We start from the raw sequence: 14,842 nt of genomic DNA on the forward strand, positions 1-14,842 counted from the left end.
GATTCCTTTTATATTTCTCTTAGGAAATGACCAAAATGCCCTGCGTTAGAATGACCAAAATCACCAAGGCAAAGTATTCGTCGTGTGTTGAACTGTTGTTGGCAACTGCTCTGAACGTTCATCGCTGCCTGTCGTCTCTATCAGAACATAAAACTTGTGCAGTGCAGGAGGTAATGGATTTCGGACTCCTTCTAAATGGTTTAGTGCCTGCCACGAATGGTGAAATAACTTGGCTTAAGGATCTACTTTTACTTTTACTTTCAAGACTTGTTTCACAGTAATAAATAGACTGTCAAACAAAAAGGTGTTAATTTAGACGTAGTCCATCTATAACAGTCAAGCCATGTGTTTTTTATAGTCATAAAACAGCATGCCAAGAAGGACAAAAAAAAAATAGAGGAAGGTAAAGAAGCACACAATCTATAATGGGAAACGAAGAGATGATCATAAACGTAGCATCTTCTAGACCAAGCAATTGAACAAACTACTGAAAATTACTAGAGTGACATGCAGTCAACTGTAATGGAAAATGGATTACCTAAAAGTGAAAATTATTTTTTATGGAAGGTGGAAGTAAGAACAGAAAACTGTAAGACATAAAAGGCATATAGATGGAAGCTCTAGCAGCCACATTCAATCCTGTTGCAACTTACAACTCTATTCCAAGATAGGCGATATATCCAAATTCAAAGGATAAGATAGTTATCTTACTTATGTACAAAATGCCTGATGTAATACTTAAAAGTTAAATGTGCAGAAAGCTTACAAGATCCATTGCCTGTTCATCCAAAAACTCAAAAGCAGAGAGAACTTCTCCCAGTTTCCTCCTTGCTTCCAACAAAAGTTTCTGATGCACATGATAAAAAATGATACTGACTTGTGCTCAATTAAAAGAGGCCTTAAGACCATGGGACAGATTATGCCAGGATTATAAGGTTAAGGTCTAGATCAAAATGTTGTCATTCTGGAATATGTAAGTCAATCTGGAGAAGAAACTAATTTTACCTGGCAGCTTAAATAGTCTGTACATGCAAGAAAAGCTACATTAACTGATGATAACTTTGGAGGAGTCAGAATTGACACCTTTGTAACAATTCCCAGGGACCCCTCACTGCCTACAACATCAAATAGAATCATTGTTCAGTGGAATACTATGCTATAATCATATGGGTTGTACCATAAATTTGTCAATTGAAATGGCCTGTCATATTGATTATACCTATAAACAAATGCTTCAGATCATACCCAGTGTTGTCTTTGCGTAAAGTACCGAGCATGTCGAGCACATCTCCATTAGCTAAAACTGCTTCAAGACCTGCAACACAGACCTAAACTATGAACTCCAGGATAAAAGCAATAGAAGTCCTAAACTTTTTGGCAGTCAGTCGGTTAAGTCCCAAACGTTCTATTGTAGGCAATTGAGTCCTAAACCTTTGAAGGATGTGTAGCGGTTTGTTTTTCTTCACAAATCAATCATTATATCAACCATAATCAAGGAAAAAAAAAACACATGGGTTTTATGAATAATTGAGCAAAGAATTTGAATTTACGAATCAATCGAAAATTAAAACCAGAATGTCATACGAATCAAGGAAAATTCATAATAAAGAAAGTTGGGTTCTCCTCCCTATTAGAGTATAAAGGTAAAGTAGTCTTTAGGACCTTTAGGGTTTATTTTTTATGTATATATTGAACATTATTGAATAATACAAAGTACTTTTTCCTCTCACGCTACCTATTTACATAATATTTAAATTTTCTTTCAACTGATTCCATAATTGAGCTTGCTACTCTATGATTCAGAAAACTCGTGTTTTATTCCTTGATTATAGTAAAAAATTATGCTTAACTGCAAATAAAGCCAATAGCTGAAAGTGTCCTTTCTCTGGTGACCAAATTATACCGATGATGAGAGCAAGCCTTGATTGCACCTCTTTCAAAAGGTTTGGGACTTGATTAACCAAAATAGAAAGATTAGGACACAATCAACGAAGAGTGAAAACATTTATCCAGTTGCACTATCCTAAAACTTCACAGAAACTTGATTTGGAACGTAAATGGATGCAGATTAAACTTTGCAATCCATGTAAATTTAAACCTTGAGAAAGTAACTACACATCCAGCGCCATCGTCATAGTTATGCAAAAGGGAGAGATGATAATCAGAAGAAGAAGAGACTAAGTATTCTCTCTCCCAAAAAAGAAACTATACATTTGGAAGATCTACTTACCGAGTACATTAGCATGAAGTGAGCCATATCGGATAAGGCGCAGCCCACCAGCATTAGTTGAAACATTTCCTCCAATTTGGCAGCTTCCCTTTGAACCTAAGTCCAGTGGCATAATAAATCTGAATGGAAGCATGATGTACTTAAAGACAGAGTTGATGGTGGTCTGCCATTTTCATAACTTTTATCTCTTTTTTGCTTCCAATAAATAAATCATATGCGCAAATTCCTAATTTAAAACCGGGAGCAGGATGATCAGGAAATCAATTTCCACCAAGACAAATGTAAGGATATGAAGATACATTTAGCATGTATTTGGTTTGGGGAAAATAGCAGAGTTCACGATACGCACATACACAGCCTGCTGTTCCCTTCCAGGAAAATTATGTCTATGCAACTATTTATGATCTGTCTTTTGTTTGTGTTATTGGCATCATCCACAAAACCTCTCATTCCCCAAGATGCACAATCCTCAGTGAGCTCTGCAGAAATAAAGTTATGCTAATAGCACTTACCCATTGTTGTCTAGAAAATTCACCAAGCTTTCCAGTATGCACCCTGCTTCAGAAACTAGTATACCGCTAACCTATAAAACACTAATATAAGTTTTCTAATAATTTGAAGCAAATATCTTCTCAACATCTTATCAATGACTTCAGCATGTCAAACTGCTGAATAACAGAGCTCGCAGAGCTATCAAAACCCAAAGCAGGAGATGAAGTATCCAGTGAAAAAAAGTGCGCCTAATAGGATAATTTTAGGGAAAACCTTCTTGAAATAAGAAGGTTGATGCTAAAAAGAATCAATAATGAAGTCTCACAAGCATGTAGAGAGAATTCAGATCCTACAGAAAAATATACGTGTTATTTGGAGGAGAACCAGCATAAAATGACAATCCATTGTGCTGTATAACGTACCTCATCAAAAGATATGACTTTATTCATGGAACCTAAGTTCACAATCACCTGCGGAATAAATAACCAAAAGCCATTCAGATTGCAGGCAATCAAGCTACATCAGGCAGACTCTTATAAAGATTATGCTGAATAAATTTAGTGTTGAAGACACTTATGATTTCTAATCAAGGTTGTCCACTTTTAGTGCTCAAACTTCACTTTGAGACATTTGCCATTTTCAAAACTCCATAAATAATGCAGTTGTAGGACAATCGCCCAATTTTTCGCCAAACACACATGATAACGGCATGGTCAATAGTGGTTCACCTTCAGGATCAACAACGATAGGCAACACAAACCATTTTTCTGCCAAATCTCTGAGAAAATCAGAATCTAAGTTGGATTCCGCTAGCTGAATTTCTCTCTCACAGCTTTCCCAAATTCCAACACTCCTCCCATTCACGATCACTTTAGAAAGATTTGGCTACTATACACTTTAGTTTGGTAAACAACTGTCAATGCACGATTTTGATTTTCTTTTGTCACAGAACTCTAATGATTGCCCTATATCCAACAACTTATAAAAATTTAAGGATCATGGATACTATCAAGTAAAATTCAATCACTAAAAAGAACCCTCAAAAGTCAGTTCATAAGTGTATTTAACCACCAAATTTTTATGTAGCACACTCTTGAAGGCCATCTGGCTATATGGTGTTTTCCATCTGCCAGTCATCAGTGTCAAAACATGTCAACATGGAAGCACAACTAGAAGTTCCTAGCAATTTCTAAAACAGATTTTCTTTGGTGAGTTGTAACATTATAAAAATAGAAAATAACCATTCATCTGTACTCTAAAATCATACTCTTACCATCTTCATTTGTGCATTTTTAGGTTCATTTACACTTATATACGGTTTATACCAAATAGTATTTGTGTGCTAACATAATAGATACTGCTCTAGTCGTGGCTCCTCTGCTCTATCAAAACTTTATACATGGTGACAATCTAGTTTAAGATGATGCAAAACTTATCTACCAGAGTAACGATCTACATATGGGTGATTAGAAATCTCTTACGGTCACTTAAATTTTACCTGAAAATTTTTGGAGCACCATAGAAATTGCCTAGATGGATCTGTCCTTGCTTTGGATGTCTTTCATTAAGCTGCCATGCCATGCAATCACCAACGGGAAAAACCACACAATGCCTTGTTGATCTACAGAAGAGACTCAAACTTAAGAGTTCGCTATGGACGTTTAAGAGCATGATATGCAAATGTGTTTAGAGATTAACTTATCTATCGATTAGTCCTTCATTGCTCCATGCATATATTGTAGAAAATCCTAACATCATGTAATCACTTGCATACACCACCCAAAGTGTCGGAGACGAGGGGAAAAGTGCCAGAAAAATCCTAAACCTTTTAGCTTTGTGCCGATTTAGTCCTAAATCTTTTTTTTGTGCCGATTTAGTCTTAAACCTTTTTACGTTGTGACAATTCAGTCATTTCCGGCCAATTTTGGCTAGATTTTGCTGATTGGGCGCCGGTCGGCTGACGTGTACAACTTTTAATAATATTTTAATATTTTTGAATTTTTTTTCTCCTTTTTTTATTATTTCCTTTTTTTTTTTCTTTTTCTTTTCTCTTCTCATCTTCTTCCTCTAGCCGGTCGCCGAAGCTCGCCGACCGGCCAAAGGCGACAGCCGACAAGGTCGAGGTCGACCTCATTGGCCACCTCGCCGGTGGCCGCGAAGGCGGCCTTGCACCGGGCGGGCAAGGCTCACCTCACCGAATCTTGCGAGGAACGAGCCTCGCCCATGGCCGGCGAGGCCGCCCTCGAGGCCTAGGCGAGGCTCGAGCTGCCTCCTCGCGCCGAGCTAGCGGGGCTCGCCCTCGCCGGCCATGGCGAGGCTCGACCCTCACCGAGATCCGGTGAGGGCGAGCCTCGCCACCAAGCCTCTAGTCGGTCACCGAGCTCCGGTGACCGGCTGGAGGAAGAAGATGAGAAGAAAAAAGAAAAAGAAAAAGAAAAGAATAAAAATAAATAAACAAATAAATAAGAAATTTTTTTCAAAAATATTAAAATATTATTAAAAGTTGTACACGTCAGTCTAATCGACTACGTCAACCGACCGGCATCCAATCAGCAAAATCCGGCAAAAAGTGGCCGGAAATAACTGAATTGGCACAACGTAAAAAGGTTTAGGACTAAATTGGTACTAAAAAAAGGTTTAGAACTAAATTGACACAAAGCCAAAAGGTTTAGGATTTTTTGGCACTTTTCCCAAGACAAGGAGCCAACAAAAGTCACTTATAGGATGCATAATACTTTATGTAGATGTGTTTGGAATCCTCTACATAAATTTTATATCTTACATTTTTTGCTGTAAAAGAACACTTCAGTACTAATTCTCTTCTTTTTCTTTTTTTCCCTCTCTTTTCCGCTATTCTTCCTTCTCCCCCATAAACCTTGACCTCTTTCTTTTTTTCGGATAACCTAGGTATATAACTGTAATTAATCGGCTATCTAGAGATGAACTAGCAAACAACCCATCCTCATGACCTCTTCTCTACATAAATCTAAATTCTCTAGGACAAGAATCGAACACGCAAACATCGACGCAGGTTCTACCCCTTAATCAATAGACCATACCTGAACTATGCCAGAGAACAACGCGCCCCGGTATTGCGATAAGAACAGCACAACACAAACATGCTTTCCTCCATTATCATAGACCTCCGGCCACCACATAACTCCCCCCACAATTGCAGATGACCACGCAAACACACCCTAGTGTAGGGAACTCAAAGACAGAAAAAGGAACAAGACAGAAGGAGAATTTCGGGACCAAGCATAGCAACCAAGAGAAACATACCGAAGATGAGAATCATGACACAAATTCAATGACAAATGAATATCATATTCCAACAAAAGACGACCCATAAATGAGGCCTTAACGAGTCAAGAACAGGTTGGATTGAGGTAGCGTGACTTTCGGTTCAAGGGTTGAGAAGCACATCTTGATTTATTCAGTTCGAGCATTTCATCAAACGAGTGATATGCATTTCGATCAATGAAACACATATAAAGCGACAATTCAATTTCAAATCATCACAACAACATCAACACAGACTAAACACATTAAAAGAGCTTCAGTCACGAATATCTTTTTCTCACAAACATCAAATAGAGCTCAAGGCCTCTGTTTCATTCGTAGGCGACAGAAACAGAGCGAATGGATTTTACACTGGTGAATTGGATTTCTAGCCTCGGCTGGTGTGAAGATCGGAGAATAGAGGTCCTAGACGTGTTGGCAATGAAGATCAGCACCTACAAAGGAGTCTGAATGAGAACTAACTACTTCAAACTTCCTGGCCAGAAAACAGGGCAGAAAAGAGGAGTTTTGGCGCAGCGGTGGGAGCAGCGGAGATCGACGGCCATGGCAGATTTCTGGCGATTGAGAACGACGAAGAAGACCTGTGAATGAGAGAAATCAGTGATAATCTTTTATTAGCCCTCGTCTCCTCTCAAAATCATGCTGTGTTTTCAGGTACACGTGTAACTAAAATCCAGAGAATTGTAATACACGTGCAATTAAAATCAAAGTACAATTTTTTGGTGAAAAATTCGGGGGGTAGACAACAATTCCTGGCTAATTCGGAGATCGACAACAATTTATTTTTCAGAATCACTCGTCCGAGTAAGCACTCAACGGTCACAACGGTCACAAAGCCCTAATATTTCCTATTTTGAAACTCCCGCATCTCACTTATGATCTGCTCAGAATTCTCATCTTCTTCAAGTAATTCCTACTATTTCCTAATTTGCAATCGCACTAGCTTTCTTCTTCCCCTCCCTCTCACCCCTTCTTCGTCTCTCTCTCTCTCTCTCTCTCTCTCTCTCTCTCTCTCTGTGTGGCAAAACCCACGATCATCGTCTCTTCGTCTCTTCGTCTCTTCAGCACTTGGCGATAATGGGGTATCAAAGTTTTCCGGCAGCGACGGTCTATTTTCGGTCTGCAAACCGTCTTTCAAAGGGGGACAGAAAGATGAAGCTCGATTTCTCATCTCTCAATCTCTTGGCAGACGTAGCTTCTTTCATCTCCGAGGGAAAGCTATGTCTCGGGCCTTCCATCTTTGATCGCGATGGTGAGAAGAAGGTCACCCTCGTGACCACCACCACTTTTGGGCCAATCGATGTCGGATGGATCGTTCGGAAGAAGAGATCCCCGCGAGCGCGAAGGCCGACATTCCACGCCCAGACGTCAAGTTCTGACCCGTTTGTCGTTGTCCAAAACAACAAGCAAGAGCCTTCGAGAGCTGTCGCTGAGAATCACAAGAAGAGGTCGCGTACATTTGATTCCTCCGAAACCCAAGAATGGGGAAGAGTTTCCAAGAAACCCAAGAGAACTCCCAAGACGGGTCTCGCGGCTCTGATCGGACCAAGCAAAATGCCGACAAAGTACATGGACAAAATTCAGGAGATGCAAGGTCGGGATATGACGCTCGTGGTGGAGAAGACTCTTACTGCCACGGACATGAGCCGAGGCCAAAGTAGGCTCTCTATACCCAACAAGCAGATAAGACAAGGTTTCCTGAGCGAAGAAGAGATCCGAATCCTAGATAGGAAGGAGGGCATTATGGTTTCCCTCATTGAGCCGTGCCTCGAAGTTTCTCACGGTTTGCAGCTCAAGAGATGGAATTACATGAGCAAAAATTTTTCTTACGTGTTGACGGAGAGGTGGAATGGGGTCGTGCATCCCTACACGCGGAATGAACTCATGAAGGATGTTGTCATTCAGCTTTGGTCCTTCAGGGTGGATGGCAGCCTTTGGTTTTGCCTCAAGAAAGTTGAAGACCAACAAGGCAATGGAAAGGATGGCTGTGATCTTCCTCCTATTTCGTGAAGAAGTAATTCATGATATTTCTCTACGTTCACCCCGGTACATAACTAGTTAGCTTCACTTTTCTTATACTTTTTTTAAAATTTCAATGTCTAGGTAATTTCATTCTTTCCTATTATTTCGGGAGTGTTTTTGGCGTGTCAATGAAATTAGGAAGTTATAGGAGTTGGGATAGTCCTCATAGATCAACTATGGTTGATCGTGATCTTTTCATGGAGTTTTTTGTTGTTCTCGAGTTTTTCCCTTTTGTAGTTTTGATTGGATTTTGAATTTGATATTTTCAAAAGGAAAGTGTATATAGTGCTATGGAATCAATGTTCATTGGATTGGCTATAGATACTAAAGTGTCAATTTTTCCATATTGTGATCTTTTGAAAATCTTGACTATTTTTCATATGCTAGTGGATGCCTCGCTAAAGAAACGTGCACGGTAAAACTCAAAAGTCGTAAAGATGACGATGTTGCGAGTCAATAAGTAAAAGGGGTAATTTTGGGCAATCACAAGTTCGATTGACACCTACCAATAATATGCGCAAGAAAAAGATTGAAATCTAACAAACCAAGTTTCAAAACTCTTGACCAGCAAATTGGAAAAATCCATTTGGAATAATACATCCACTCATCAATGGACTCATAAAAATGCACCAACCAGAACAGACAATACATTATCAAACACTCTTAAATTATGAAGGTATTAACTTGCCTTAAACCAAACCATCCAAACGATATACATGAAATGTAGCATCAACATGCCACTCTTTCCTATGGAATATGGCCAAAGATGCCACTGTCAATGTGGTAATACATTACACAAACTGCCATGAACCTCGTAAAGGATAAAGTCATCGTATAAATATGTAAGTACTTAATGATCAAATTAGCTAAGACGTGCAGAATATAAAAGTTAATGTGTGAATAAGGGAACCATGTCATAAACTCAAATCTATGTATTTTCTCACTTCCAGTTTATCAATATATTTTCGTTTTCGGTACTTGCATTTCCTTTCCTTTTAGATTCAATTGCTCTTGATCATTGTTACGCAATTCAATGTACCATCCGAAATAATCACTGAACCAGATTCACAAACACCCAAAGGTACTTTGAATTTTGATCTCCCCACTTGAGCCAATTTATGCGCGCCCTAAGCCCCCAGTATTTTTCTTCTTGTCTCCATAGCTTTTCTAGTTGGCCCTTCACTTCCTGAGATTCCTCCTTACTACATCTTTCTAGAGGTCTGTTTGTTAACTCTGTTAAAGTCTGCTTTAGTTCCCTTATCCGATGGGCAGCATTAGGAAACTTATCTCGACTCCATGCAGCAAGTTCCTTTGACACTTCTTGAACTCTGTCTAAAAAACTGTTTTCTGTTGAGGAGTTTTCAGTCCATGTTCGTTTGATTATCTCCCTGCATTCTGTTTCTTCCAGCCAAAAAGCTTCAAATTTGAATTGTTTTTTCCTTTTCTTGCTTTCAGGGTGGAGCGTAAGAAGAAGGGGGCTATGGTCTGAGCCAACAGCTGGTAAAGCTTGTACTTCCGCATTTGGGAAGGTCACCCTCCATTCCATGGTACATACTACTCGATCTAATCTTCTTTTTACCAAGTCCCCTCCTGCTCTGTTGTTTGCCCAAGTGTAGGCACACCCTTTACTATCAACATCCATTAGGGAACAGTCATTCAAAACCTCACGAAATGCTGTTATTCTATAGTTGTTAGCCTCCTTCTTTCCCACCTTCTCCCAAGCGTATAATATTTCATTAAAATCCCCCATACATATCCATGGAAGTAGATTCTGTGACCGTATCTCTCTTAATTTCTGCCATAAAAGTAGTTTCTCCCTATAATTGGTTGGTGCATAGATAAAGGTAATTCGCATGTGGTTACCGCATATCGGATCCTAGCATTCCACGTCGATGAAGGCGTTGGTGCTGTTAATTACTCTTACGGCCACCTCTGCGCTCCACATAAGTGCTAGTCCTCCTGCAATTCCTTCCGGGTTCTCTAGGAATTTATTTGGGAATTTTAGACGTTTGATAACGCCCTCAACCTTCGACTCCTTGTTTTTGGTCTCCATTAAGAAGACTATGGTAGGCCTTTCGAGAGCAACTAAAGCTCTCAGCTCTTGGAACGTCAGGGGGTTGCCTAGCCCCTGACAGTTCCAGCTGATGATTTTCATGACGTCTTCGGTGGCTTATTAGGGCTAGCCACCACAGCCCAATCGTTACCCTCCTTAACTATCTGAACAGGGGTGTCCAGAAGCTCTGTTTCATCCACAAGCAGGATGGTGTTCTCTGCTTCTTTTTTCTGTTTTTTTGCTTTCTGAGTCTTCAAGCCTTGCCTACTATTTCTTACCTCCCCCTGAAAGTTCTCTTTAGGGAGATCAATGCACATGATCTGCTTCCCTTTGTTTTTCTTACTGAGGTCTGTTGCCAAGCCTTCGTTTTTGTTGTTATCCGGATAACAATCTGCCCTTTTCTTTCCTCGTGCTATAGAAGCTCGCTTCTGCTCTTCTTTTCTCACCTCTTCTCCCGTATCATTTTCTGCTACAGGCGTTTCAGGAATTATCTCTTCCGGGTCTGAATTTGTTTCAAGCTGGCCATAAAAAGCTTTCCAATGGGGGCTGTGGTCACGAACTTCCGCCTTTAACCAAGGTCCGTACTTCCCTATCTTGTTTTCTGCCCATTTTGTCTGCTCATAGGGAATCTCCTCACAGTCAGTGGCGTAATGCCCAATTCTCCCGCATGTGTAACAGTAATGTGGCAGCCGTTCGTACTTAAACTCCACCCATAGCTTTTTCTTCCCTATATCCAATATTGCTCCCAATTTCAGAGGTGAATTCAAATCTATTTCTACTCTCACCTTTCCTGCCTTTTGTGGGCCACTTCCACTATTCTCCATCTTTATCTCGACAACTCGACCCACTCTTGCAGCTAATCCAGCCACCACTTCCTCTCTAAACCATCCTGGTGGGATCCCTCCCATTTGAATCCAGAAGGCACAACGAGTATAGTCATAACAGTGTTCTGGTACTTCTGGGTCACATTGTCTTAGTACTAATAGATTGCCTCCAAAGGACCATGGGCTTGTTTTCTTAACTCTCTCCTTTTCTTCTTCAGATTGAAACACGAAGGAAAATAATCCTGGCTCTTTTTGCAGGCAAACAACAGATTCAGATTTCCATGCCTTTTTCATTACGGTAGTAAAAGCTTGGAAGTTTACATGTGGCTTGGAGAACAACTTCCCAAATAGGGTTAGATTACATTCTTGAATTTTAGTTGGAGGTATTTCAGTTGAAACTTCGACCACATCACTTTCAGCCCAGAGGTGTCCTAAACTCTTACATAATTTGATAGTCTTAGGTCATTTTCGTTCTCACCTTCCATTGCTCCGATTTTCAGGATGTCGCCGATTCTCTTTGCCTGCGCTGAGATGAGATTGGGTCGCTGTCCTTTACTAGATTGAATAAGCTGAAGCCTGGGTCATTGCACTTTGCTTCCTATTTGGCGAGTTGTGCTGATTCCGTGTATGTTTTGGGGTAAATGGGTGGAGATTTGGGGTTAGATTGAAGGGGGCTCTGTGAGTGTGTAGTAGGTTAGCTTGGGGTTGCTATGCGATCAGCTGGGGAGGGGCTTAGGGTTTCCGGTAGTGTGGATATGGGAGAATGTGATGTGGTGGTTGTTCATGAAAGGGAGAACAGAAGGTTTGAGTTCATGGAGTCTTTGATGGGAGAACAAAAGGTTTGAGATTAGGGTTTGTGTACCAGATCTGGAGTGCCCACCTATCCATCGGGGAGGAGCATCAAAGCCAGCATCATGGGGGTTTTAGGGTTCCATCAGTGCAGTTTGCCGATTGAGGGATAAACGGGGAAAGCTCTACCCAGGGTAGAGAGGAAAGCTCTTCCGAGAGAAGAAAAAGAAGACGAAGTGGCAGCGAAACAGAATTGTAATGCTGAAAATAAATGAAGAAACTTGGTGCAGGGAGCCGAGCGTAATTAAGCAACATATTCAGGGCTTTTATCAAACACTATATGAAACGGTGGGTGAGGAATATCCAGCCAGTCCTAAATCAGTGCCCTAGCCCAGTAAATGAGACAATTAATGCTCATCTCCTAGAAAACGTGAGTATGGATGAAGTCGAAGAAGCGGTTTTCCAATTAGGATCAACTAAAGCACCGGGTCCAGATGGTCTAAACGGGCAATTTTATCAGCACTTTTGGGAGGAAGTAAAGCATGGAGTTGTTTAGCTAGTCCAAACTTTCTTTGAGACAAGCATCATCGATCCCACCCTCAATCAAACACATATCTCCCTAATACCAAAGGTCAAAAATCCAGAAAGCATATCCCAATTCAGACCTATAAGCCTATGCAATTTCAGCTACAAAATTATTGCAAAAGTGATGGCAAAGATGGCTCCCAGAAATTATCACACCCGAGCAGAGTGCATTTGTACAAGGTAGGCAAATCCAAGACAATATATTAATAGTGCAGGAAGTTATACACCAACTCCAGATCAAGAAGAGAAAAAAGAAGTTCCAAGCAATTCTGAAACTTGATATGCAAAAAGCATATGATAGGGTAGAGTGGGATTTTCTGGAGGCATGCTTGCTGAAAATGGGCTTTAATACAAGATGGGTTGGGCTGATCATGCAATGCGTCTCAACAACCACTCTTAGTGTGAAGGTTAACGGGGAGCCAATGCAATTTTTCAGACCATCAAGGGGACTAAGGCAAGGCGACCCTCTCTCACCTTATCTTTTTATCCTGGTATCGAATGTCTTATCGTGGTTAATGCATAAGGCTATGGAAGATGGAAGCCTCACAGGAATAACCCTGAATAGACACTGCCCTACCCTATCACACCTTCTTTTTGCCGATGACGCTATCTTCTTCCTTAATGGGACTATCACAGAATGCCACAACTTAGCTGCTGTCCTAAACCAGTACTGTTTTGCCACGGGTCAAGCAATCAACCTCAACAAATCAGGGGTTTGCTTTAGCAGGGGCTGTCCTCCAACTCTAAAAAGAAACCTCGCGCAAGAACTCCGAGTACCGATCATCGACAAAACAGGAAAGTATCTCGGAGTCCCGACGGATCGGGGAAAAAAAAAAAGAAATGTTTGCTTGGATCCTAGCTCGAGTAAACATGAAGTTGGAAGGTCTGGAAAGAGAAAGTTCTGTCCAAAGCGGGAAAAGAAACGCTGATAAAAAGTGTTGTGCAAGCCCTGCCTCAATACGCAATGTCAATCTTTAAAATACCCATCTCAATATGCAAAGCAATAGAACGAAGAATTGCATCTTTTTGGTGGAAACAAAATGACAAAAGAAATGGTTTGCACTGGAAGAAATGGGAAGTCTTGAAAATGAGGAAAGATGAAGGAGGGCTCGGATTCGTGGATTTGACAATTTTTAACAAGGCAATCTTTGGGCAAACAAGCCTCGGAGGTTATCTCAATCCCCATCAGCCTTATGGAGCAGAATACTAAAAGGAATCTACTTCCCTAACGGAGATATATGGAAAGCGAGGGGAAAGGGCGGCGCCCCTCATGGGGTTGGCAAAGCATTCTCGTGGGGAGGGAAGCGATTGAAAAGGAGGTGGAATGGAGGGTAGGAAACGGCAAGCAAATCAGAATTCGAGAGGATAAATGGCTAGCATATGGAGTGATAGGAGGGCCGGCAAACAAAAATGAACCTAAAATGGTGGCAGAACTTATCAGCGAAGAAAGCGAGCATGGAAAGAAACAGAAGTCCAAAACTTGTTTGAAGACCGAGTGGCAAATGAAATCCTATCCATCCCTCTAAGCCCAAATCAGCAGGAAGACAAGTTAGTATGGAAAGGGAACAGGTCTGGAGTGTACACAGTAAAGAGCGGATACAACAAGGTGTGTGCGCAAACGTCAAAAACAGAACAAAACAGAGCATCAAGTTCATCCCGGCCCCCTCGAACACTATGGACACAGCTATGGAAGTTATCCATCCCCCCAAAGATGCGCATATTTGCATGGAGCATATGTCAAAATGCAATACCAACTAGAGAAAACCTCTATAAAAGACAGGTGGTACCTGATCCAATCTGCTCGCTCTGCAACGCACACCCGGAAACCACCGAGCACCTGTTCCTCCTCTGCAAGTGGACAAAGAAAATATGGACAGACCCACGGATTAATCTCATGTGTAAACCCACGCACATATCCAGGTTTGATAAATGGTTGAAGGAAAGCTTCGAAGGCAACCACCACTCACCCGAGAAGGAACTAGTGGCGATGGTCCTCTGGTTTATATGGAAAGCCCGCAACGGAACCATCTTCAGAGCAAAACCGCCCGATCCGAACACAATCGTAGATCTTGCACAAGCAAACCTCCAGAATTTTAGAAGATGGCACAACACAAGCGAAGCTAAGAACCCCACAGACTTGTACTTACCGAGAAGGTGGAGACCGCCGGACAGAGGAACCCTGAAACTAAACGTCGATGGCTCGTGGGTACCAGGAGAACCGGTTGGATCCGTCGTCGGAATACTGAGGAATCACGCCGGACAAGTGGTGGATGGCTTCGTCAGCGATATACGAGCCTCTTCAGCCGTGCAGATCGAAACCCTAGCTATTTTGAAGGGACTGGAGTTTCTGCAACTGAGAAAGCTTTCGCACGTGGAAGGAGCCGGAACTAAACTAGTTGAAACAGAGAAAGTGCTATGCGAGTCTGACTGTTTGACAGCAGTACAAAGTCTTATGGGCTGGGCCGAATACCCCTAGAATGTGCAGACCATCCTTAGCCAATGCAACAACATCCTGGCCCAATCAAGTGTGATGCAGGTGGTGTA

At 41.3% G+C, this 14,842-nt stretch overlaps 1 protein-coding gene and 1 long non-coding RNA gene across 2 annotated transcripts; both read right to left on the reverse strand.

The window, feature by feature from the left end:
• Window positions 1-60: 60 nt before the first annotated feature.
• On the reverse strand, window positions 61-5,880 carry LOC120288452 (D-2-hydroxyglutarate dehydrogenase, mitochondrial-like). The gene is made up of 9 exons (XM_039302437.1): window positions 5,782-5,880; window positions 4,221-4,291; window positions 3,145-3,238; window positions 2,743-2,813; window positions 2,231-2,349; window positions 1,220-1,315; window positions 1,006-1,115; window positions 767-847; window positions 61-207 (listed from the first exon to the last, which is right to left on the reverse strand). Exons 1-9 carry the CDS (start codon window positions 5,878-5,880, stop codon window positions 61-63), a joined length of 888 nt encoding a protein of 295 aa, XP_039158371.1.
• An 8,203-nt stretch (window positions 5,881-14,083) lies between these two features.
• Window positions 14,084-14,681, reverse strand: LOC120288101. Its single transcript, XR_005546361.1, has 3 exons — window positions 14,446-14,681; window positions 14,266-14,366; window positions 14,084-14,146 (listed from the first exon to the last, which is right to left on the reverse strand). It is a non-coding gene; the product is annotated as an uncharacterized LOC120288101 (long non-coding RNA).
• Window positions 14,682-14,842: the final 161 nt, after the last annotated feature.

This window comes from Eucalyptus grandis, chromosome 9 (assembly GCF_016545825.1).
Source record: "Eucalyptus grandis isolate ANBG69807.140 chromosome 9, ASM1654582v1, whole genome shotgun sequence".
Taxonomy (NCBI): domain Eukaryota; kingdom Viridiplantae; phylum Streptophyta; class Magnoliopsida; order Myrtales; family Myrtaceae; genus Eucalyptus; species Eucalyptus grandis.